The sequence below is a fragment of the Meles meles genome, chromosome 9 (assembly GCF_922984935.1).
Source record: "Meles meles chromosome 9, mMelMel3.1 paternal haplotype, whole genome shotgun sequence".
NCBI lineage: Eukaryota > Metazoa > Chordata > Mammalia > Carnivora > Mustelidae > Meles > Meles meles.
The window spans coordinates 45,299,565-45,321,638 of record NC_060074.1 but is presented as its reverse complement, the minus strand read 5'-3'; the positions used below and the strand labels follow the sequence as shown (position 1 = coordinate 45,321,638).

Here is a 22,074-nt window from a genome sequence, read left to right as displayed (position 1 = left end):
GTTGGCAAGGAGACTTCTGGCCTCTGGTGGGGAGAAGGCCAAGGGCGCTGTGTATCCTGCAATGCTGCACAGAGAACCACACAGACTGAACGTCTTAGTGGTCTGGATGAGAAATAGGACTAGAAGTGCAGGAAGGAGGAATCGGGAAGCTAACGTGTGATCGCCTCTTTCTTTATTGCCGTAACAGTGAGCAGTCCGCCAAAGCAGACGCTCACAAGGAGCTGATAAAAACGTTAAAGGAGCTGAAGGTCCACCTGCCGGTAGACAAGAAGGCCAAGGGGAAAGCCAGCACGCTGGCCACCTTGAAGTATGCGCTAAGGAGTGTGAAGCAGGTGAAAGGTACGTCCGGGTCATGTATTTGTTCCCAACTTGTTGAAATAACATGGATTGTGTCGACTTTCTTAAAACCCAACCCTGAAATTACAGTAGGAAATTCTAGAAGTCTGAAGTCTTTACAATGTTTCTACTGTACTTGACTTTTAGAGGGAAAAAAACCCAAAAACAAAACAGGTAGAAAACCAGCTGATAAAAAGGAATGTATTTACGGTGTGGAGGTTTCTGCTGTGGGATGGGGTCAGGTCAGGAGAGCCCAGCATCCTCCAGGCTCTGGCCGGCGTTGAGCTGGAGTTCACTGAAATGGATGAGCAGGTCTGAGTGCAATTTCAGAGTAACAACCTACAGTGTTGAGCTGAGGGCTGGTTGTTCCTTTGAAAAATAACATGATCTTGCCAGATCTTATCCTCACAGGACAGTACTTTAGAGCTCCTGCACCTAAGACCTTGGGCAGTCCATTTCTTGTTCGTCTAGAGAGGCTTGAATTTCCATCGAGGTTGTCTTTTATTCAATCAGGAAATCAGGACTGAGCGCCTCCTTCCATCCCTGGCACACAGTGGGAAGCCCTCCACAGTTCACATTTTGCTCCCATTGTGGACGGGCTTGGACCTTATTATTAGGTGACAGAAACTGTAAGAGCTTTTAGGACTGGTCTGTGGTCTAGACCAAGGCTTTCACCTGAGAACACGTATGCGGAAGTCTTCGTAGATGCAGTGCAGGAATCCATGAACGAACACTGCATTTGCCAAAATATTTATATCATTAGCTCAGAACCTTGACATTGAATAAACTCCAAGCCCCTTAAATAACTTCCAAGAGCTCTGAGTCTTCCTTCCCTTGCTGCTGCAGCTGGACTCCTGCTGAGCAGGTGCCCTGCCGCTCCTGCTCCCCCCCCCCCCGCCCCGCCCCCAATCTCTTGGGTCTTGGGTAACTGCAGGTACTTCTGTCTCCAGGATAGTAGAATGCATTTCTAGCAAATCATGAACTTGACTGCTCAGCGAACTCCTGCAGACACCCATCCCTGGAGGTTTGGGCCGTGACCCCTGCATTCAGGGTCATCTCAGGATGCTTTAGCTCTAGGCAGTCAGAAAGGTCTGTGCAGCCTTGCCTCTCTGTCTGTCGGTGGGAGTGGGGATGGGAGCATTGAGAATTCTTAAGTTTCCTCCAGCGTGTCAAAGAAAGCAGCAGGAAGCCTGGAGGAGGTATCCACATGGGCATCCTGATTTTATAGCAGCGAACACTGGGGTGAGCCCTTTCTTGTTACACAGGAAACCACCTGTGCTTTGAGGAATTTCTTCACTGTTTCGGGTTCTTATGACCAGTAAGCAGGGGCAGAAGCCAGGCTAGCATCTCGTTAGGGCAGATGAGGGAGGTGTCCTCTCCTAGCAGATGTGGGAGCCCCTCCCCCGCTCCACTTTACCTTCACGTATGCGTCACACACACGCTGAGGTCCCAGGGCGCTCTGCACATTGGAAATGCGTGAAAGCAGAAAAGTCATGAAGGCTGAGTTCAAGGTCAGACAGTGGGCTTTATTCTGTGATCAGCTTCCAGGCAGGGCAAGGCTTCTCGCAGATAATGATGGATGCCAAGTCCTATTTCAAATAGTCTTTGTGTCTTCTAACATTTGGACAACGTTCATCAGAAGGGCGTCATTGCCTGTCCTGTAAGGTCTGGAGGGAAGGCCTTGCACCAGGCATGGGGGCCTGGGCTCTGCTGCGTGCTGGCATGCGCTGGCCTCCTGGGTGCCCTCTGTAGCCCCAAGTTTCTCTGCCAGCTCCTGTCCAAGGCTGTGTCTGTTTGGTGAGGGTTAATACAGTGAAAGCAGATCTGTGCTCAGCCAGCCCACCCAAGGGTGCTCACAAACTGCGGGGGAGGGGGGAGGTTCTCTGAAGGGCAGGTCTGCCAGCACCCCTCCCTGGGGACTGCTCCCAGCCTCGGCTGCTGGGTGGGTAGCCCCGCAATAGTCTGCCCCCAAGAGCTGTACATTGTGGGGTGAGTGGCACTGGCCGTGGGCTCTGTTGGGACCAGTCTCCTGCAGCGTCGTTTCTCACATCTCGTGTTTTTGAGTGGGGGACTCTGGATGGGAGTGTCTGCCCCGGCCCCGAGGAGCAGGTGCAAAAACTGCCACAGCCGTCCCAAGAGGAAATGTCAGTCGTGATTGAAGACCTTGCTCACAAAGCGAGGGTTAGGAGGAACTCTGTGCCCGTGTTATTTAAAATAATGTGCACTTACCAGCTAAAACGTTCTGTAATCGAAGGTCTTCAGATTTTTCAGGCAAACTAAAACAGACTCCCGTTTGCCTTGCCTTCACATTTCTCCGTTCCGTTCTCTTGGCGTCCCAGGAGGATAGTGTGCGTAGCCCCCTTTCTCATGAGAAGAGTAGAGCCCCCAGCACAGGGAGGTGAGGCCATTTTCAGCCCCCCTTGGTCTCCTCTGCAGCCAATGAGGAGTATTACCAGCTGCTCATGTCCAGTGAGAACCACCCCTGCAGTGCCAGCGTGCCCTCGTACACCATAGAAGAGATTGAGAGTGTCACCTCCGAGTTCATTGTGAAGAACGTGGTAAGTGTCAGATACAAGTGACGTCTTAACCCAGAAAGCAGAGCTTCCCCCGATGAGTTGGCTGAGGCCAAGCACCCGCAGTCAGGGGCTTTAGGGCAACGGAGTCTGGAATTTCGGAAAGTCAGCTAAGACCTTAAATAATAATGTAAAGTCCGTGACTCAGACGGAGCTACCGTGTTGGACTCCCGCTGTTTTCTGTGAGTCAGTCCTTCTGTCATGGCTGATCCACCCCCAAACCTTGTGTGTGTAAGAGCAAGCCCCACCTTGACTGAGCAGTAACCAGGTGACCTTAGGCTCCCTTTGTGGGGGTGGGGAGGCTGGGATTTGAACTCAGCTGGTGAGACTCCAAAGCCTGTGCCTTTCTAAGCACCCCGTAAGGGCAGGGCACCCTTGGAGGTCTAGGGGAAGGGAAGTGACTTGTCCCTTCCCCTGTGCTCCTACTTCTCAGAGAGCAGACATAAAGGCAGGTGGGGATCCAGACCTACTGGCTTCATGGCAAAACTGGTCTGGAGAGTGGGGCTCCCCGATCCCTCCCATCTCCTCCTTCCAGTGCCCCCACTGTGGCGGAACCCCCTGGGGGCTCTGGGCCGGGGCTCAGGCCACTAGCCAGCTGGGAGCAAGCCCAGGCAGGAGCCTCTAGCTACCCAGGCAGCACCGCCTACACCACCCCCCCGCACGCTGGGAGAGAGAGGGCCTGGCAGAGGTTTGTGGTTGTGGGTCCCAGTGAGAGGGAAGGGGCTGGAGGGGGGAGCCCAGAGGCCTCTCCTGACCTCCCAGATCTGAGCCCCTTGGGGAGGGGCAGCCTGTCCTCATGCAGCTGCTGTTTCCTTCCAGGGTATGTTTGCTGCGGCCGTGTCCCTGGTCACCGGGAAGATCCTGTACATCTCTGACCAAGTTGCCTCCATCTTCCACTGTAAAAGGGACGCCTTCTATGGTGCCAGGTTCGTGGAGTTCCTGGCGCCCCATGACGTGAGCGTGTTCCACGCCTCCACCACGCCTTACAAGCTCCCGCCCTGGAGCGTGTGTAGCGGAGCAGGTGAGGTCCCCAGGACGGCGGCCCAGCTGCCTGGGCTTGTTCATCCGAGGCATGGAGAACCGTGGGGGCTGCTCCCTCCTGGGGGTGGGAGGGGTGGGGGGGTTGCAGGCACCCCAGGCTGAGCTGTGCGCCCCCTGCCGGCCCTGCCTTGCGTCAGGCTTCCCAGCCAGGCCGGACTGCCCTGCTATGGCTGCAGGCCATGCTCCACGGCCTGTCCTTGTCCCCCTCCTCCCACATGACCAGGAGGACTAGGGGTCCGGAAGCTTGGACGCTCTTACCACGGTCAGTGCAGGCCTTGCCCACACGTAGGCGCGGGACAGGATGGTTGACCAGAAAAGTCTCAGCAGAAACATGGCATGGGATCTTGGCAGCAGGTACCAGATCAGCTCAGGCCTTCCCTGCAGCTACTCCCATTTCCCAACCCCGCCAACGCTTTCAGTGAGCAGGGTGGCCAGCAGAAGCCCGCTCTTGACCTGTGAGTCTGGCAGCATGTCTGCCTGCCCCTCGCTGGGCCCTGGTCCCTCGGAGCTGAAGGTGAACACATGGGCAGAAACAGTAAGCAGCCAGGACAGGTGACGGGAAACAGTGGGCCTGGGAGTCACTCAGACAGGTGTGACCTCAGTCGTGATCTCCTGGATCGCAGGTCCCTCTCTGCTACACACACCCCACCTCCTCCTGCTTGTAGTCAGCGGGCAGGCCAGGCTGCCATTCCACCACCGCCCAGTGAGTGCCATCACCGCCGGTCCCCAGCTATACCTTCCTGACAGTGGGCCACCTGGGAGTTAGGATTGACTCACAAAAAGAGATGGTCACTTTTGGTTTGGGATATAAAGCTGCCCCCCTTCTCCAGAATTCCCCCCGAGGACTGTCCAGTCAGATCCCTAAAGCTTGCAGTGTGTGTCATGAGAACCTGTAGGTCACTGCGTGGAAGGGACATCACTCCACATGTGGGTTTAGGGCACAAACGGGCCGGCACCGGCTCCCTGGGATGATTGCCTCTGAGTTTGTGTCTGAACATAAAAGAAGACCAGGTGACTTCTCTAGGGCCTTTCCAGGCTGGTAATTTTACACCATTTTCCCCTACTAGTGATTTCCTACTTCTCCTCTTTCTTTTGAATAGAGGAAACTTTATGTGAAAGATCAATGTCTAAGATTTCCTTTTTAAAAAATCCTATATTGTGAAAACACCGTTTCCTCATCTCTGATGATGCCGCTGGAGTGACATCACGTTTTTGCTAGGCGTTTCAGATTTCGAAGTAGGTTAACATTTTAACAGAAAGATTGATATAAGCTTTGAAGTGACCTGAGTTGCTTCTATTGGAACTGAATATCCCCCCAAAATATGTGGGTTGAAATGTTTAGGGCTTTATGTACAAAAATTCTGCCCATCAGTCAGTCTGTCTCCCAGAGTTAAATTGTTAGTTGGTGTATTTGTGGGAGCCTGTGAACTGTTTCAAAACTGGTAAACAGCTGGTGGTAAGCCTTTAGCATTCCATAATTTGGTATGTGCTACATTCATGAAATACGTTTGACTTTAGTCAGAACTGTAAAAAATGATCTCTAAGGACTTTGCTTTCTGCTCATGTAAATACGCATTCACACCCTGACTCCATAGCTTGGGGGAAACAGAGCGCTGTCTGTACTGTGCTGTGCTCTTGGATGGCTGACTTTGGACTCTCTCTCAGATTCGTTTACTCAAGAATGCATGGAGGAGAAATCGTTCTTCTGCCGCGTCAGGTAAGCCTGTGACAGGTGTTTCCCAACTGGGAATGGCACCAACCCTCTTCTGAGCATCTCTTATGGGGTTGAGGAGACGTAGGACAGCCCCCCACCAGTTCCTGCTGTGCTGTGACCTCTGTGTCCCTCTGCACCCCTGTTCTTCAGGGTAGGAGCTTTGCGGGACACGCCCCTGCCATGTGTGCGCATATTCCTAAAGTCTGTGTGAGACCATCATTTCCATAACAAGGCGTTGAGACAGCCTAGTCAATAGTGGGGTGATTTCAGTGCCCCACAAGGAGAATCTGGGGAGCCTGGACTTGGTGTCTGTCACCTGGCAAGCTGCCTGAGGACCCCTCACTGGGAAGGCATGTCCCCCAGAGAGGATCCAAAACACACATTCAGCCTTTAGTTCAAATGTGTATTTTCCCAGGGAGAGCCCACAGCTCTCCAGCTCTCCCAACGGCAGGCTTTTGGCCCAAAACAAGGTGACTGCTTGAGTGTCCAGTTGCAGGGTCAGGAGCAACCCCTGGCCAGGTCCGGGCGCTCTCAGAAGCTGGGGTTGGGGCCTCACCATTGAAGCAATGTCCATCACCCCTGATGGAAGTGCTCTGGAGCAGGGCTCCTGGGAGACCTCCCACCGCCCAGGGCTGTCCACTCTCCCGTCTGCCCTTGATGTCATGGGCATCTGAGCATGTGGGGCCAAAGCACACACCACAAGCCCAGGCCAGAGCGCTGAACTTGGCCCGGGTTCCCAGGCAAGGGGCCTGGTTCTGTGTGGCAGGCTTCTAGACGGCATATGAAAGGACTGCTCTGGGAAGAGCCACTACTGGGGGAGCGGTTACTAGCAGGAAAGGACAATTCCTTCCATCCTAATTGCAAACCCCTAACTGGGCCTCCTCCACAGCGTTGGGAAAACCCATGAGAACGAGATTGACTACCACCCGTTCCGCATGACGCCTTACCTGGTCAAGGTGCGGGACCTGCAGGGCGCTGGGGGCCAGCTGTGCTGCGTGCTGCTGGCCGAGAGAGTACACTCGGGCTACGAAGGTAACCGCCTGGCTGGGGGGGTGGGGGGCGGCTCTGTCTGGTCCCTTGTTGATGGTCCTGGTTCACACCTAATGTCGGTAAGGCTGACCTCCAGCCCTGGCCTCTCCTCCCAGCCTTGGGCAACGTCTCCATCTCCCTCTAGATGCACACCCACGTTTGCCCCCTGGCCTTCCCCATACCCGGGGCCAAACCACCTCCCCATGTCTGTTACAGGGGTCCAGGTGCTGGCACCTCCCACTCATGACCAGCCTGTTGCCACAACCCAAGTGCCCTTCCCCCTTCCCCAGCCACTGCCTCCCATCTGTGTAGTGAGAATGGCCCTCAGCTCCAGGTCCCCAAGCCCCTCCCACCCTTATGCACCCCCACACCCGGAAGAGTGCCAGGACACCACTGCCTGCTCAGAACCCAAAACACGCCCCCCCGACCTGGGCCCATCTACTGTCCCCTGCATTCCCCACCCTCTCCACTTGCAGTGGCTTCTCTAGGCAGGCTGGCCCACTGACTCCCAGTCTGTGCTCCTGCTCTCTCCTCCCTTCCTCTACACGTAGAAAGCCAGTCATCACAGCAGGCTTATCCCACCTGTCCATCCGTGGTCCTGCTCGCTTCTCAGGCCATCCCCTCCCCAGATCTTGGCTTTCCCTTGAAGCCCAAATGGCCCAAAGATGTTCAGCCACCCTGATTCTGTCCTTCTGGCCACCTCCTCCCACTGAACGGCATCATGACATGGTCCTTGTGTGGTACCAGCCCCCATACCTGGCCTGGAACCTTCCTCATCCTGGCAACTCAGCCACGTGGCTTCAGAATTCTCAGAGGGCAGGCGCCGTCTGTAACTACCGACCACAGGGACCCAGTCCAGTCCACGTTTCCTGGTACTCGGAACCTTGTCCCAGGGGTTGATGAGGTCATCTTTTTTAAAAAGGTGTTTCTTTAAACTGAGGGAAATGTTTGGTGAGTTTTTCTGCAGAGAACATTCTCTTCCACACAGTCTATAAAGATTTAGAGGGGTTACTTAGGTTTCAACAAGTTAGTCCCTGATATGATCTGAGTCTCCTTCAAGAAGGAAGCTTTGGAATTTTGAGTGTTTTGTCCATGAACTTGGCATTTGAGGGAAATTCTGGATAGATGATTTCTTTTTTTTTTTTTAAAGATTTTATTTATTTATTTGACAGAGAGAGAGATCACAAGTAGGCAGAGAGGCAGGCAGAGAGAGAGGAGGAAGCAGGCTCCCTGCAGAGCAGAGAGCCCGATGCGGGGCTCGATCCCAGGACCCTGAGATCATGACCCGAGCCGAAGGCAGCGGCTTAATCCACTGAGCCACCCAGGCGCCCCTGGATAGATGATTTCTTTTATGCAAATTATTCCACCACCTTTGCCTGCCCTAGAAACTCCAAAGTCCCTAAGACAAGGACAGTCTGCGTTGGTGGTATAGTGGTGAGCATAGCTGCCTTCCCAAGACAAGGACATTTGCTGAGAATTTTGAATCTAAAGACTTAACTCATTTTTTAAAAACAATTTGTTCAGCTCCCTCTCGGATCTTAAAATCATGAATTTGGCCTTCCCCTGTGATTTCATTGAGAGATGCCTATGCATCACGACACGGTTCTGTGAATGTGGTGATTCTTCACTTTCTAGACTAAACCCTCCACAAGGAGATTAAGAAGGCTGGCTGGTGGTCATCGAATGTAGGGTCCATTACCCGCGTGGTGGGCTCTCTCCTGGGTCCACTTGTGGATTTTCTTCCTTCGCTGCCCATCCGTCCGAATCTACATGGTATTTTCTAGTAGCCATAGTAGAACTGTGCTAAGTGTGTATTTGTTAGAAACCTATATAAAATTCTATTCTTTCAGCCCCTAGAATTCCTCCTGAGAAGAGAATTTTTACGACCACACATACACCAAATTGTCTGTTCCAGGATGTGGACGAAAGGTAAGCGTGCTGTGACAGACCCGTCTGCCACCCCCCACCCCCACCTTCTCCTGCACTGGGCTTGTCTTGAAGTCAGGACCATATCCTTCATGGCAGCTGACTCAGTCACATGCTGGTTAGCATTTCACCATGATCTTGGTGGTTCCCTCATGGCAATTAAGTAAAGCTAAGTGAACGTTCCTGTTTTTGACATTGAAGCTGTGTAGCTAAAATGAAGGCTGTGTGTTGGTTTTATGGAGGCGAGAATCCACAGAAATGTTGAACTATAGGCAATGAAATCATTCTGGAATTGCACTAAAAATCTCCTGCGATGTGAATATTGTGTAAAGGAGGTGTCTGGGGTAGCTGGGCATCGTTCTCATTAAGTATATCTTTATTATCCTGTTGAAACTCATTTTAGAATCGCACGTGAGTGAACGATGGCACAGCCATGGGTGGTGGGCTTGGGACAGGGTTAGGGTTGAAGCTGGAGACATCATCGACATAATCCCAGCAGAGTCACACCTGCCGGCCCGTGTGCCACAGACCGCTCCCGGCATGGGGGGCGGAGGGGTGCTGGATCACCTCCATTCTGGCCCAGAGAGTCTGCTCCATCTCCTCCCCAAGGTGTTCTAGCTGGAACAGGAGCACTGCTGTGAGAGTGTTCTGAGTTGGCTGGCTTTGGGTGAGGCCCGTGGAGCGCCTTCCCCCAGCTCCCCCTGCACGACACTGAAAATACCACTGGCTGCTGGCAGGGGTGGGGAAGAGCCTTCCTCAGAAGCTCTGGGGGGAGTGGACCTGGGTATACCAGCACTCTGGGCTTTCGCAAATGGCCCAAGGGGGCCTCCACAGGTGCTATCAAAGACCCAGGCCACTCTACTACACCTGGCACAGAGGCACCAGGCACCCACCCAGGCCACAGAGCGCCGGACAGCTGGGCAGGTGTCCAGGACTCCTCCACATACTCCCCCTTCCCCCCTCCTTCCCTTCTGCCCCTTCCCCTTCCTTTCTTCCCCCTCCCCCTCCTCCTCCTTCCCCCTTTCTTTCTTCTCCTGTCCCCTCTTCCGCCTCTTTCTCCTCTTCTTCCTCCTCCTCTTCTCCTCTTCCCCCTCCTCCCCCTCACCTTGCCAAGCCTTGACCTGGAAGGGTTCCAGGAACATTTTGTACATCCTGTCAAAGGAAAATACAAGCCTGGGGAGAATGTGTTTTGGACCAGGAGGAGAAAATCAAATAATAACACTGGGCCCACAAGAAAGTTCCATTCTACTGGGAAACGAGAAAGCTTTGCTTTAAAGGCTTGGAGAATGTTCTTCCACTGGAGCTGAGGAGTTGGAGGAAACGTCAGCTCAAAGGCAAGAAGACTGGCCTCCAGGGAGAAGGCTGAGACCCACGTCCAGGAGAGGGAACAGTAGCTGAGTGGGCAGAGGACACCCAACACAGAGGCAGAAGGGGCACCAGGAAGTTCACCCCCAAACCTTCTCCCAGAAGGTAGAGTAGCAGTGGTGGGAGAAGAGTGAAGGCGCCCGCCTGCGGCCACCCTGTGTGACTAGACAGACACAGTGGCCAGAGTCGTAGGAGAAGGGAACCCTCTGGAGCTGGAAAGGAGGCACATAGAGTTTTCCAGAGTCCAGGCAACACTTTTTTTAGAAAAAGGCCATGCCAGCCCCATCTGGTCGAACTTACCAATGACACGAAGAAAGAAAAGATCTTAAAAGAGGAACAGCAAAAACATGATCATGATTTATTCCTTCAGGAACTAAGCCACACGGCTACAGGCCTGAGCCTGTACTGGGCCGGGCCTCATAGGGCCAAGTTTTCTATCCCAGACCTGGGGGGAGGCTTCTGTTTGCTAATTAATTGAAACACTGTTCTCTGTCAGCCTCATTCCCAAACCTTGATCTTTGGGGAATTGGGAGTCTGTGACTTTTTCCCAAGGAGCAGGAGGGTTCCCGGAGCCGGTCTGCTGCTCTGCCTGGAGGTGGTATTCTGGAGGGGGTCCCCGGAGGGCAGCGGAAGCGCTGAGGCCCAGCGGGGGCTGCCCTGAGCACGATGCCTGTGCTTGCCTTGCAGGGCGGTCCCCCTCCTGGGCTACCTACCTCAGGACCTGATTGAGACCCCCATGCTCCTGCAGCTTCACCCCAGTGACCGGCCTTTGATGCTCAACATCCATAAAAAGAGTAGGTCCCATTTCCTGGGAAAGCCTGGGATCAGTGCCCTGTGTAGATGGGTCACATCAGTTTCCTGCATGTGGGGACAGATGCTGTGGCTCTGTGCCCACTCCCTCTCTCTGTCAGTTGAGAGTAATCACCTCCCGCGGCTCTCTTTGTGGGACCTGAATCTTGGGCACCTGCTTTTACTGTTGGCTTCCCTGGCGGGGGGGGGCGGGCAGGTTCAGCGGTGGTGACAGAGGCACTGACCAGGCCAGGGGAGTGGGTGATCCGTGTCCCCACCAAGCCCAGGTCTTGCAGACACAGGGAACACTGAGCATCCTGAAGAAGACCAGTCAAGGATAGCAGAGATGCATGTCCTAAGATCTGTGGTGGCACTTCTGGAAACTTCTAGAAACAGCCCGCTGTTGCAATTTAAAGCCAAGTTGTGTGTGTGGGGGGGGTGTTTGAAAGCCACAGGGTTGAGGAGGTTGGCCTCTTAGAAAGTTCTGAGCTGACCCCAAAGTGGAGTGCCCCTCAGCTCTCCTCTTCCCGAGAGCACCAGACACCTGTCCTCACGCCCACATGGCTCCCACTCTCGCAGTTGTACAATCAGGCGGGCAGCCCTTCGATTATTCTCCCATTCGGTTCCGTGCCCGGAACGGCGAGTACGTCACTCTGGACACCAGCTGGTCCAGCTTCATCAACCCGTGGAGCAGGAAGATCTCCTTCATCATCGGCAGACACAGAGTCAGGGTGTGAGTGCTCCCAGGGCCCGGGGCAGCCCGGGGACCCTCACTTCCCCCACCAGCAGGTGGCAGAGGGCAGGACTGGGTGGCCAGGACCCAAGCCACCTCCTGTCATGTGCTTGTGACTCCAGGTGGGCGGGATCTCCTACAGCAGAGCAGTGAGCAGGAGGGAGGGGTGGATAGCAGCCCAGGGGTCTTCAGGGAGGAGGCTAGCGGGGCTGTGCAACAGGGAGCCCAGCTGACAGACCAGTTAAAACTGCACAGGGGCCCTTTGAATGAGGACGTGTTCTCAGCTCAGTCTCCAGTGGAGGAGAAGGACCCGCCCCCCAGCATTCAGGGGCTCACAGAGCAGATCCACCGGCTGCTGCTCCAGGTGGGTATGCTGCCTGCACGCCCTCCTGTCCCCCTGTGCCAGTGGCCCGGAGCTGCCCAGAGACCTGGGGTGGCCATCTCACTCCATCCAGCTCCACTCTGCTCCCCTGGCATCCGTGGTCTGGGCCTGGACAGTCGGGCACACCTGTGGCTTGCACAGTTGGGGATGGCACTCTCAATATTTGGGGTGCCTGTGTCTGAACTCTAGCCCTGAGCAAGTGACTGAAAGACACACCTAACTCCTGAGTCCACCCCTGAGGCCCTGCTTCCAGCCCGCTCATGGCCCCCCATGGGCGCACTGGGTGGGAGGGGGTCACCGTACCAGGACCTGGGGGATGTGAGGATACCTTCTCCCTCTTCCTAGGGACGTAGTTCTTAAGACAGTTTGAGCACCAGTCCTCCGACTGGGCAGATCTGCTCCTCTGTCTCCTGAGACTGCGGCAAAACCGCAGTGCACCTTGTCTCTAAAACCCCTGGATAGAGCCTGGACTGGCCCATGCCATGTGAGCCGAGCAAGGGAGAGGGTTGAATGAATCCTCTCTCAGGGGCACCCCGCAGCCTGACCCTGCCAGCCAGCCCAGCCTCACCTGTCCTCACACACACAGCACCCTAGGCAGGTGACGGCCTCTCTGTGAGATAGGTGTGCAGGGGGCACTAACCCCACAGTGTCAGCCGCACACACCCCCTGAACCGTGTCCAACACCTTCCTGTCTGCTGTGTCCCCAGCCCGTCCCCCACAGCGGCTCCAGCGGCTACGGGAGCCTGGGCAGCAACGGGTCCCACGAACATCTCATGAGCCAGACCTCCTCCAGTGACAGCAACGGTCACGAGGACTCCCGCCACGGGAGGACCGTAAGTCCCTTCTGCCCCTGTCTATACCTGTCCTGGGGAGACCTGGCCACCCACTCTTGGAACCCTGCTCCCTGCTCTACTCTCCAAGAGGGGTGTGGAGACAGCCAAAAGCTGTGGCTACAATTTGGGTGAAAATGACTTAAAGCAGGCAATCAGGCAAGAGTGAGGACATCACAGAAATGCCATGTCGCTCTGTATTGCTGAGATGGCCAAACGCGTTTTCTCCGGCCCTGCCTCGCTCCAATTTCTGTGGCTCTCCTCTGTCCTCACCATGAGGACAGGCTGAACCACAATAGGGTGTCCTAGAGGGAATAACGTGTCCCTTTGTTTCTCCTCCAGGGAATTCGTAAAAATAGTGGCAACATCAAAAACAAAAGTCATCCTGGGGAATCTGGAGAACAAAAGGAAAAATCTGCAACAGGTAAGAACTTTCTGTTCATCTCCTTGACGAAACATTAGTGCAGCTTTGAGTTTCACCCTGGATAGCGGGGAACTGACCTCCTCAGCGAGCTGTCTCCCCTCCCCTGCTGGGCAGCTGGCTTTGTGTTGGCACCTGGCAGCCAGGGCCCTTGTTCCGTCAGGCTTGCTGACCCTCGTCGCCGGGCGCCCTTGACACCTGCTGAGGTGGGCTGAGGCCTGCGTTTCCACCCCCGCGGCCCCTGCTGTCGCTCAGCGTAGTGGCCAGAGTGTGGGTGCTTACACTCATGTGAGCACATGCACACACTCACCCGAGTTGGGGGGGCTGCCCAGCCAACCCACAAGCAATTGTCCGCGTAAATGAAGTGTCCCAGGGGGATAGCACCAGCTTTACTCACGGGCCCCCCACCCCCGGGAAGCCAGAGGCACAGGGGGCTGTCCACCACCCCACACGCCCTGAGCCCACCTCACTGGGTTGCGACTTGGCACCCTTGTGCCTGGGCTCCCCACGGCCTCTCTCCCTGTGGGGCTCCAGCTCATCTCCTGCACTCAGGGCTCACCTCCTCCAGGAAGCCTCTGCTGGCTGCCGCATATCTCTTCTTCACCAGGAATTTTGGCGTCCGGGACAAGTGGGGATGCACGCTGCCCCCAGTGCCATGCTACAGTCTGTGTGGGTTTGGGGGTATGCCACAGGGAGCAGGACATGGCTCTGCCCCTGGGGACCCCTCAGGGAACAGCACAGGGGTGTGTGCAGAGAGGGCAGGAAGAAAAGCATCCACAGCAGTCTGCCCTGGGGACACAAAATCGTTAGTGACACCAGCTCACGTTTCTGGGGGGTCTCTCCTCTCCGAGACAGGAACTATCCATCAGCCCTAAAGCATCTGCCATCTTACTGGCCTGCACGTTTCAGGAGTTCAAGGAAGACCTGGCCTTTTCCACTGCTGAGTCCTTGAGCCTGGGGACAGCCCCAGGGGGAGGCGGCCCCCACCTGGTGACAGCGCCCTCCAGCTTCCCTCTGGGGGTGTCACAGGGACGCTCACCCCTACCAGGCTGCCTGAAGAGCAGGCTGGCCCCTGGTTTCTGTGTCTGAGACTTTTAGGTGGAATGGAAATGCTTTCTGACTAGAGAATCCTCTTTGGGGGACACAAGTTTTACCCGAGAGAACCGTTTTGTCCTTTCAGAGACGCCGAGTAATTCCTCTGCTCAGATGAAAGCTGTCCCCGTGGAACAGGACAGCTCTGGCACCAGCCTGCCCGCGGGCGGCTCTCCCGAGGAGCTGGGCTGCAGGAACCCACCTGCTGGCTCCTACCAGCAGATCAGCTGCCTGGATGGCGTCATCAGGTGTGGTCACCTCCCCCCCCACACCCCGCCATTTCCCCCTCCCCCACCTTCCCGGCTCCTCCACTTGCCCCTGGGGCTCCTGTGTCCCACGAGGCCCTTTCCGACCCTCCGTGCAGATACCTGGAGAGCTGCAGTGAGGCGGCCACCCTCAAGAGGAAGTGTGAGTTCCCCGTGAACGTGGCAACGCAGAAGGCCAGCGATAAGCGACAGGCAGTGGCCAGCCCCGGGCTGCCTTCCGCAGGTGTCTTATTGCTTTGAGCTGTGCCGCATGCGCTGACTGCGGTCCTTTACGGCGGGTAGAGGGGTTGGTCAGGTGTCACTGAAGGCCCGGAGCCCTGCCCCCTCCCGCAGGAAGTCTGAGCAGCTTCAAGGACACAGTATGTGGGTGTAGGCTGGTCTTTCCATGACCAGAGTAGCTCAAAACTTAGGATCTTCTTACAAGCTGGAGATCAAGGTGATTTGGGACATTGAGACTTGGATCTTGCTGGGGCTGCTAGAGACCTGGGGGCACCTCACCCTGCCGTTCTTGGGCGGTCTTGTTTCCATGGTCCCTCAGAAGAGCACAGGCCTCTGAATGTTAGCACACCTGAGTCGGATTTCACCCCACAGGCCTCTTGAGCATTCTGAGTGTTACTGCTGGGCCTTACCAGGATCAGACACTGGCTAGCTCCCTGTTGATGGAGCACTCATGTAGGGCAGTCCCACTGTGACGGACAGTCCCTGCCCTAGTCCTCGGGGACACAGAGCCAGCCCCTGGCCAGCACCCTGTGGATGGTGGGCTCCTGGCCATCTACAGGCCTGTGGAAGGGTCCCAGGTCCTGGTCAGAGGCCCAGACCCAGAGTACCTGCAGCTGCCCAACCATCTGCCTTCTGTTAGAGCATTCAGGCTGTGTCCAGTTCAGACTTCCCTCTTCTCCTGCTTTACCCTGTGAATAAAGAGCTGGGGACGGGCCATCATGTGCCCGGGTGTATGCAGGCTCTGCGGGTCCCCGGGGTATTGGCGCACCGCGTAGATAGTGGGGTGTCTTGTCTGAGCAGTTTGCTTTTGTTGCATTTCTGTGCCTGTGTCCATTTCCTCTTACAAAGAGACAGCATCATCCTCCAAGGTGAACAACCACGCGGGGGTCAGCGCACACCTGCCGTCGCTGACGCTGCCCAGCAAGGCGGAGAGCGTAGTGTCCCTCACCAGCCAGTGCAGCTACAGCAGCACCATTGTGCACGTGGGCGACAAGAAGCCACAGCCTGAGCTCGGTACGCTTGCTGGTTCACCAACGATGTCGGGAGCGGTCTGATTTTAATGATGAAAATTAGAAATCCAGGTGCAGAAGCAGGGCAGGGTATAGCCACCCCTGTCCTGGTCCCAGTCCTTCCTGGTCCCAGGGCCCCTGTCCTAGCCCCACCGGGTCCACCTGGTGGCAGTTGTCCGCTCCGGTGCCTACCGGGCAGGGGCCATGGTGGTGCTGAACCCTGGCCTCCCGGGGGCTGAGTGAGGGTCCTCGGCCTCCCCCTTCTGTGGGGCTGAGGGTCCCCGCCCCCTCCCCTGTTGGAGGACAGGAGCCAGGACAGGTCCTACCTGCCTGGCACCATCCCTGAGTTACCCTGTTCTTCACAACACCCACAAGGGAATGGAAACCCAGATTTGTTCTGTGCTGGGAAGACAGGGACAGTGAGGGGAGAGTGCATGGGAGGGAGCCAGTGGGTCCTGAAGAAGGACAGGGGACCTGCACCGGCTTAGGGTGTTGTGCTCTCAGAGCCGAGGACAGACCAGTAGCAGCATCTTCAACGTGGAGCTGAAACCCCAGGTACCCCACATTTCAGTTTGCTTCGAAGACCAATCTTGGAGCTGCCCAGGCAGTGGGGCTTTCTGTCCTTGTCTTGTGCCTTTGATGGTGAACTTTTCTCAGAGAGCTGCCTGAACGTATCACAGGTTTCAGCCCCGAGCTCTGGCGGCATGAGACATTGCACGTGTGTGCGATGGGTTGCCTTCTTCAGAAACTCCAGGTGCATTTTTCCATTGTTTTAAGCCCTGGTGCCCATCTTCTGTTCCAGAGCTGGTGGAAGATGCCGTGAGCGGGCCTGAGTCTCTGGACGGACGACCGTGCATCCTGGGCCCGGAGAAGGAGCCCCTCAGGACGCTAGGACTCACCAAGGAAGTGCTGGCTGCCCACACCCAGAAGGAGGAACAGAGCTTCCTGCTCAAGTTCAAGGAGATGCGGAAACTCACCATCTTCCAGTCTCGCTGCCATTATTACTTACAGGAAAAGTCCAAGGGGCAGCTGAGTGAGAGAAGTAAGTGGCAAAACCACATTTTAAAGATGTTCTTCTTGGTGGAATGGAGTCCAGGGCTCCTGTTGACGTGTGAAATGACCCCAATTAGATATGGGCTGGAACTTCACAGTGATGGAGTCTGTTTCAGTAGAAACAGATGTCCTGTGTCCCCAGGGCAACAGTGCTAGCAAGAGCAGTGATAGTCCCAGGCTGACCCCCACGGAATGCAGAGTCACCACCTAAGATGTCTCTCACTGGGTGACTGTGAAGGGCAGGGGACCCTACCCACCCCATAGGACTGACAGGGCACATGGTGTCAAACTCCTGAGGACACCGTAGGAGGGAGTGGCCCCCTTCTCCCCAGATACCTTCCTATCTGGGGGGCCTTAGGGCTGGAGAATAGACCCTGGGAGTGCAGAAAGCTGCCTTCCAGGCTGAGAGCCAGCAGGGGGTCAAAGGGCATGGGGTGAAGATAGACAGGGCTGGACTGATCAGAGATGCCACCTCTTCCCAGGGCTCCCCAGGCCAGACAACAGGGATCAGAGCTAGTGAGCCCAGGAGAAACATGCACCACGGGAACCCAGCTTCCCCTGGATCTCTAGGCAGACACACCACAAAGTGAAAATATGAGAAGTGAAAGAGACTGATACTGCCAAGGATTATGTCTTTTCTAGTCTTTTCCTTTTCTCCTTCTTCCCCAGACTTAGGGTGACCGTTGGGCCTAATTTCTTTGAAAATTAGGAGAAAGTGTCATCCCCCCACCTTGGGCAGACCCACTCTGTGGGCCTGATTTAGTATGGAGTTCCAGCTCCCTCTTGCCCCCCTTGGCCCAGCAGTTTTTGCAGTGCACAGACTGTGCAGCTGTCCACAGCAACCCTGTCTAGACCCTGATGTGCAATCCCAGGAGCCCAGTGCTTCAACCAGTAGTACCACCAGGGGACAGATTTCCTATAGAAAAACACCAGACAGATTCTGAGTCACAAAGCCTCTACCCACTTAGCATTTTGCCTTGGATTGGCCCATTTGTCTTCAGCAGGGAGTGAAGGTTAAGGGAGCAACTGTTGGCATAGCTGACAGAAGGTGTCCCCACATACCTGCTGCAGAAGCCCAGAGTTACCCTGTGTGACAGGAGACGAGAAACTGAGGTTCCTGGGACCATCCCAGGCATGGCATGACCCCCCAGCTCAACCAACATACTTCCCCTGCTAGCCCAGGCCGGGGGGGTGGAATGTGGGGACAAGTCCAGAGTCCCTTCTGCTACCCTTGGAGACCTCCAGCCTTCTAAAGAAAAAAAGCATTGCTCACCAGAGAGAAAGAAGGTAGTTCCAAGAGCATGTGCTCCCTTCCATCCTCTGACCTCCCCTTGGGCTGGAGTCCAGGCTCCCTCTGACAGGCAAAGCAGGAAGTAGCTTGTTTTAAGGAACAGTAGTGATGAAGCCCATAACATTGAAAAATAGGTTAGATGATCAGGGGTGTTACCCTTCACATTTCACAAACTGGGGAACCGCTGACAGTTACCAGTCTTTTTACTTTTTTGAGCAAATGAAATCTTTTAAATACAACTTTTCATCACTATTATTTTGTCAGGGAAAGGGTATTTTAACACCAGATGAAAAACAGGGCATGTGATCTTGCAATTAATGGCCGTCCTTAAAACTGGGTAACTCTGGTTTTATGAACATTTTGCCCTGATTGTTCTCACTTCACTGAGGGCCGGGGAGCACCTGATGGTGGCCTGAGTGGCCACAGGCTGGCGTTTGGAAACACGGGACTGCCAGAAACACGATGTGTCCTCGTGTTTCTGGGAGCCTAGGAGTCTGAAAACTGGCAAACACATAAATGTTTGCATCTTAACTCTGGTGCTTTCCCATTTTTTTAGCTGCACCAGGACTAAGAAATGCTTCTGGAATAGAATCGTCTTGGAAAAAAACTGGGAAGAACAGAAAACTGAAGTCCAAACGGGCCAAGCCTCGAGACTCTTCTGAGAGCACTGGGTCTGGGGGCCCTGTGCCCCACCGGTCCCCACTGATGGGCCTCAATGCCACAGCCTGGTCACCGTGGGACACATCCCAATCTAGCTGCCCCACGACGCCCTTCCCTGCCTCGGTGCCTGCTTACCCCCTGCCTGTGTTTCCAGCCCCAGGAATCATGCCCACACCAGGGATGGTGGCGTCAGCACCCCTGGCTCCCCAGGCCAGCTTCGCAGTGCCCGCCGTGCCCATGGACACCCAGCACGAGTTTGCCATCCAGCACCCGCCGTTTGCTGTCCCCTTGACCCCAGTCATGACATTGGTGTTACCCAACTATTCCTTCCCTTCAGTGACCCCCAGCCTGCCCCAGGCCTTCTTCCCAGGCCAGCCTAACTTTCTGTCCGACATGATCCCTGCCTCGCAGCCTGAGCTCCCCAGCCAGACCTCACCCCACAAAGCGCCATGCACGTGTCCTCTGGCGGAGCGTGGGCTGGCAGCTTCTCGCACAGCCACCCCAATGTCCCCACCGTCCGCCTCTGGGCCCCCGGGCAGAGCCTCTCCTCCGCTCTTCCAGTCCCGGGGCAGCTCGCCTCTGCAGCTCAACCTGCTGCAGCTGGAGGAGGCCCCTGAGGGCAGCGCCGTGGCCTCAGGAACAGCAGGGACAGCGGGTGCAGGGCCCGACTGCAGACCTGCCACATCCTGGGACCGGCAGCCGAAGGCCTCGCCAATCGTAAGCATTTCCCACCTTCCTTCCCTAAAGCAGGCAGCAGGGGCGCAGGAACAGGGTGAGCACGTGCGCTCCTGTCTCCCCTCCTGCCATACGGTCCCAGTTGTGACCTAAATACACGGGCTGGACGGGAATGTTTTCCGGCTCAGCGACCCTGTCAGTGTAGACCCTGGCAGCTTCTTATTGTCTGGGGGTCCAGATGAAGGAAGCCACTGGATTGTCTGATGGGGGACACAGGTCCAGATACACACGCGTGACTTCATGACTTGCTCTGGGCCCCAGTATTTTCAGTGAAACTCTGTGGATAAAGCACAGTCAGGTTGAATGCCAGAACTCAGACCCTTGGAGGACAGTGGGGGTGGGGGGAGCCAGCCCCAGAGGCACCCTGGGGGGGCAGGGAGGCAGAGGCCTGAGCTCTGAAACCAGGCCACCTGCACCCCTCCTCCCAAGTCCCACAGGTGCTGGTGTGCTGTTCTTGTTCAGTTAATGAAGTCGTGAGCTGCTTCCAGTGAGCCACTGGTGTATGGTGACCGCACTGAGGGGTGTAGTGACCACGCTAAGTGACCGGGCTGAGTCACTGCGCTGAGGGGTGTAGTGACTACGCCGAGTGACCACGCTAAGGGGTGTGGTGACCGCACTGAGTGACCGCGCTGAGGGGTGTAGTGGCCACGTTGAGCTGTGTAGTGACTGCTCTGATTGACCACGCTGAGGGGTGCAGTGACCGCGCTGAGGGATGTAGTCACACTAGCGGGGCAACGCGGCCACTGGCGCCCCTGCCCTTGCTTCTGGGAGGGGAAGCACAATCTTGCAGTTGCAAGTAAACACCTCCATGTGCCAGGTGCCCCCGACCCCTGTGTCTGGGGTTCTGGGCCTATTGTGCTGGTTAGAGGGTTAGAGGGTCAGAGGGTCAGGATGCTGCCAGGTCAAGGCCATGCCCTGGGAAGCCAGATTCCCCTCCCCCATCCCACAGGGCAGCAGTCACTGGGGTGCTGCTGACGTGCTGCCCCTCTTCCCTGTCTGCCAGGCTGTGGGAACGAGCAGAAGGCCTTTCTCTCAGGGACCCAAGACCCACTGTCTTTGGTGTGACCTTCCTAAAATGAAGGTTATTAGATGACACTCATAGACTACTAGCAAGGATGTTGCTGTAGACTTAGTAACTGGTGGGGGGGGGGCATGTTCGTTTTGCCTTCTTTGTTGGCGGTGAAGGGAGGACCAGTGACCTAAGGAGGATGGCACTTTGCTCTGTCTCTGAGCAGCCCTGTGCAGACAGCGCTGTGCAGCTCCCCCAAGCCCTGTTCTATGTGCTAAGCGCTGACTATGCACAGACCCTCTCTCTGTATGTAGAGCCCTGACAGTGTGCAGAGCTCTGGGCAGAGCCCTGACTGTGTGCAGATCCTCTCTCTATATGCAGAGCCCTGACTGTGCACAAACCCTCTCTCTGTGCACAAAACCCCGACTCTGTGTAGAGCCCTGACTGTGCACCAAGCCCCACTCTATACATAGAGCTCTGACAGTGAGCAGAGGTTCTCTTTGTGCACCAAGCCTTTGACTGTGAGCAGAGCCCTGACTGTGCACCAGCTCCCTCTCTATACACAGAGCCCTGACTGTGCACTGAGCCCTCTCTGTGCACTGCACCCTGTGTGCTGAGCCTTTTTCTGTATGCAGAGCCCTGACTATGCACAGAGCCCAATTCTGTGTCCTGTACCCTGATTGTGCAAAGAGCCTCTCTCTATGCAGAGCCCTGGCTGTATGCAGAGCCCTGTTCTGTGCATCATGTCCTAACTGTGCACAGAGCCTCTCTCTTTATGCAGAGCCTGACTGTATGCTGAGCCCTTCTGTGTATACAGAGCCCCATTCTGTGTGCCGAGCCCCATTCTGTGCACTGAGCCCTGACTGTGCTGTCTTCTCCCTGTTCACAAAGCATGAGGAACCTGCAGATGCCCGGAACAGTGATGCCCTTTCCACATCCAGTGGCCTGCTCAACCTCTTGCTGCACGAGGATCTATGCTCAGCCACAGGGTCGGCCCTATCTGGGAGTGGAGCCTCTGCTACATCCGACTCCCTGGGCTCAGGCTCACTGGGCTACACTACATCCAGAAGTGGAGCAGGTATGTTGTTGGCGCCAGGACCACCCAAATCCTGTGGGCATTGGGTGTGTTTCAGTTGCTGGATTTCAGGTTTGTTTAGATGATGGCCAGCTAATGCTCCTGGGCGTCCGCAGCTTTTCCCGCACTCCAGGCCACAGGCCTGTGTGTGCTCAGGCCCTGGTATCTGGTGCAGATCAGGTCGCCACAGGCATCCAGCTGGTGCTCCCAAGTGCCTCCCCAGAGCCTGCAGCCGTGGCTGCCAGAGGTGTGGGTTCTATCCTCCTGCCTTGCCCTGCCGATGTGCATCCCCTCTGCCTGTTTGCTATGGACATTGCTGTCATCATGGGCCTCCACGCCACCGGCCCTTTTGGACCATCTTGGACCATCCCTCAGAGTCTCTGGGCCTGCCAGGAGGGCCAGTAGTGCTCCCCTTGCTGAGTTAGCTTCCCTTGCGTGAAGCTAGGGCATAGGGTTGTGCTTTACCAGGGAGGATCACTCAGGTGTGATCTGGAACAGCCGCCTACACTCCCCACTGATTGAACA

The 22,074-nt window shown here is 55.8% G+C and overlaps 1 protein-coding gene across 4 annotated transcripts in view; it reads left to right on the top strand.

Moving 5' to 3' along the window:
* PER2 (period circadian regulator 2) overlaps nucleotides 1-22,074 on the top strand; it is a 39,719-nt gene that overhangs the window by 11,945 nt on the left and 5,700 nt on the right. For 3 of the 4 annotated variants that reach the window (XM_046019058.1, XM_046019056.1, XM_046019059.1), the window contains exons 4-20: nucleotides 188-339; nucleotides 2,773-2,894; nucleotides 3,729-3,930; nucleotides 5,616-5,667; nucleotides 6,554-6,696; nucleotides 8,544-8,622; nucleotides 10,672-10,778; nucleotides 11,353-11,506; nucleotides 11,762-11,870; nucleotides 12,596-12,721; nucleotides 13,061-13,142; nucleotides 14,320-14,479; nucleotides 14,596-14,720; nucleotides 15,566-15,730; nucleotides 16,529-16,768; nucleotides 18,627-19,447; nucleotides 21,366-21,552. In XM_046019058.1, the coding sequence (XP_045875014.1) occupies nucleotides 188-339; nucleotides 2,773-2,894; nucleotides 3,729-3,930; nucleotides 5,616-5,667; nucleotides 6,554-6,696; nucleotides 8,544-8,622; nucleotides 10,672-10,778; nucleotides 11,353-11,506; nucleotides 11,762-11,870; nucleotides 12,596-12,721; nucleotides 13,061-13,142; nucleotides 14,320-14,479; nucleotides 14,596-14,720; nucleotides 15,566-15,730; nucleotides 16,529-16,768; nucleotides 18,627-19,447; nucleotides 21,366-21,552 (3,026 nt within the window). The remainder of the gene's footprint in view (nucleotides 1-187; nucleotides 340-2,772; nucleotides 2,895-3,728; nucleotides 3,931-5,615; nucleotides 5,668-6,553; nucleotides 6,697-8,543; nucleotides 8,623-10,671; nucleotides 10,779-11,352; nucleotides 11,507-11,761; nucleotides 11,871-12,595; nucleotides 12,722-13,060; nucleotides 13,143-14,319; nucleotides 14,480-14,595; nucleotides 14,721-15,565; nucleotides 15,731-16,528; nucleotides 16,769-18,626; nucleotides 19,448-21,365; nucleotides 21,553-22,074) is intronic. The other variant, XM_046019057.1, reaches the window with a different exon arrangement.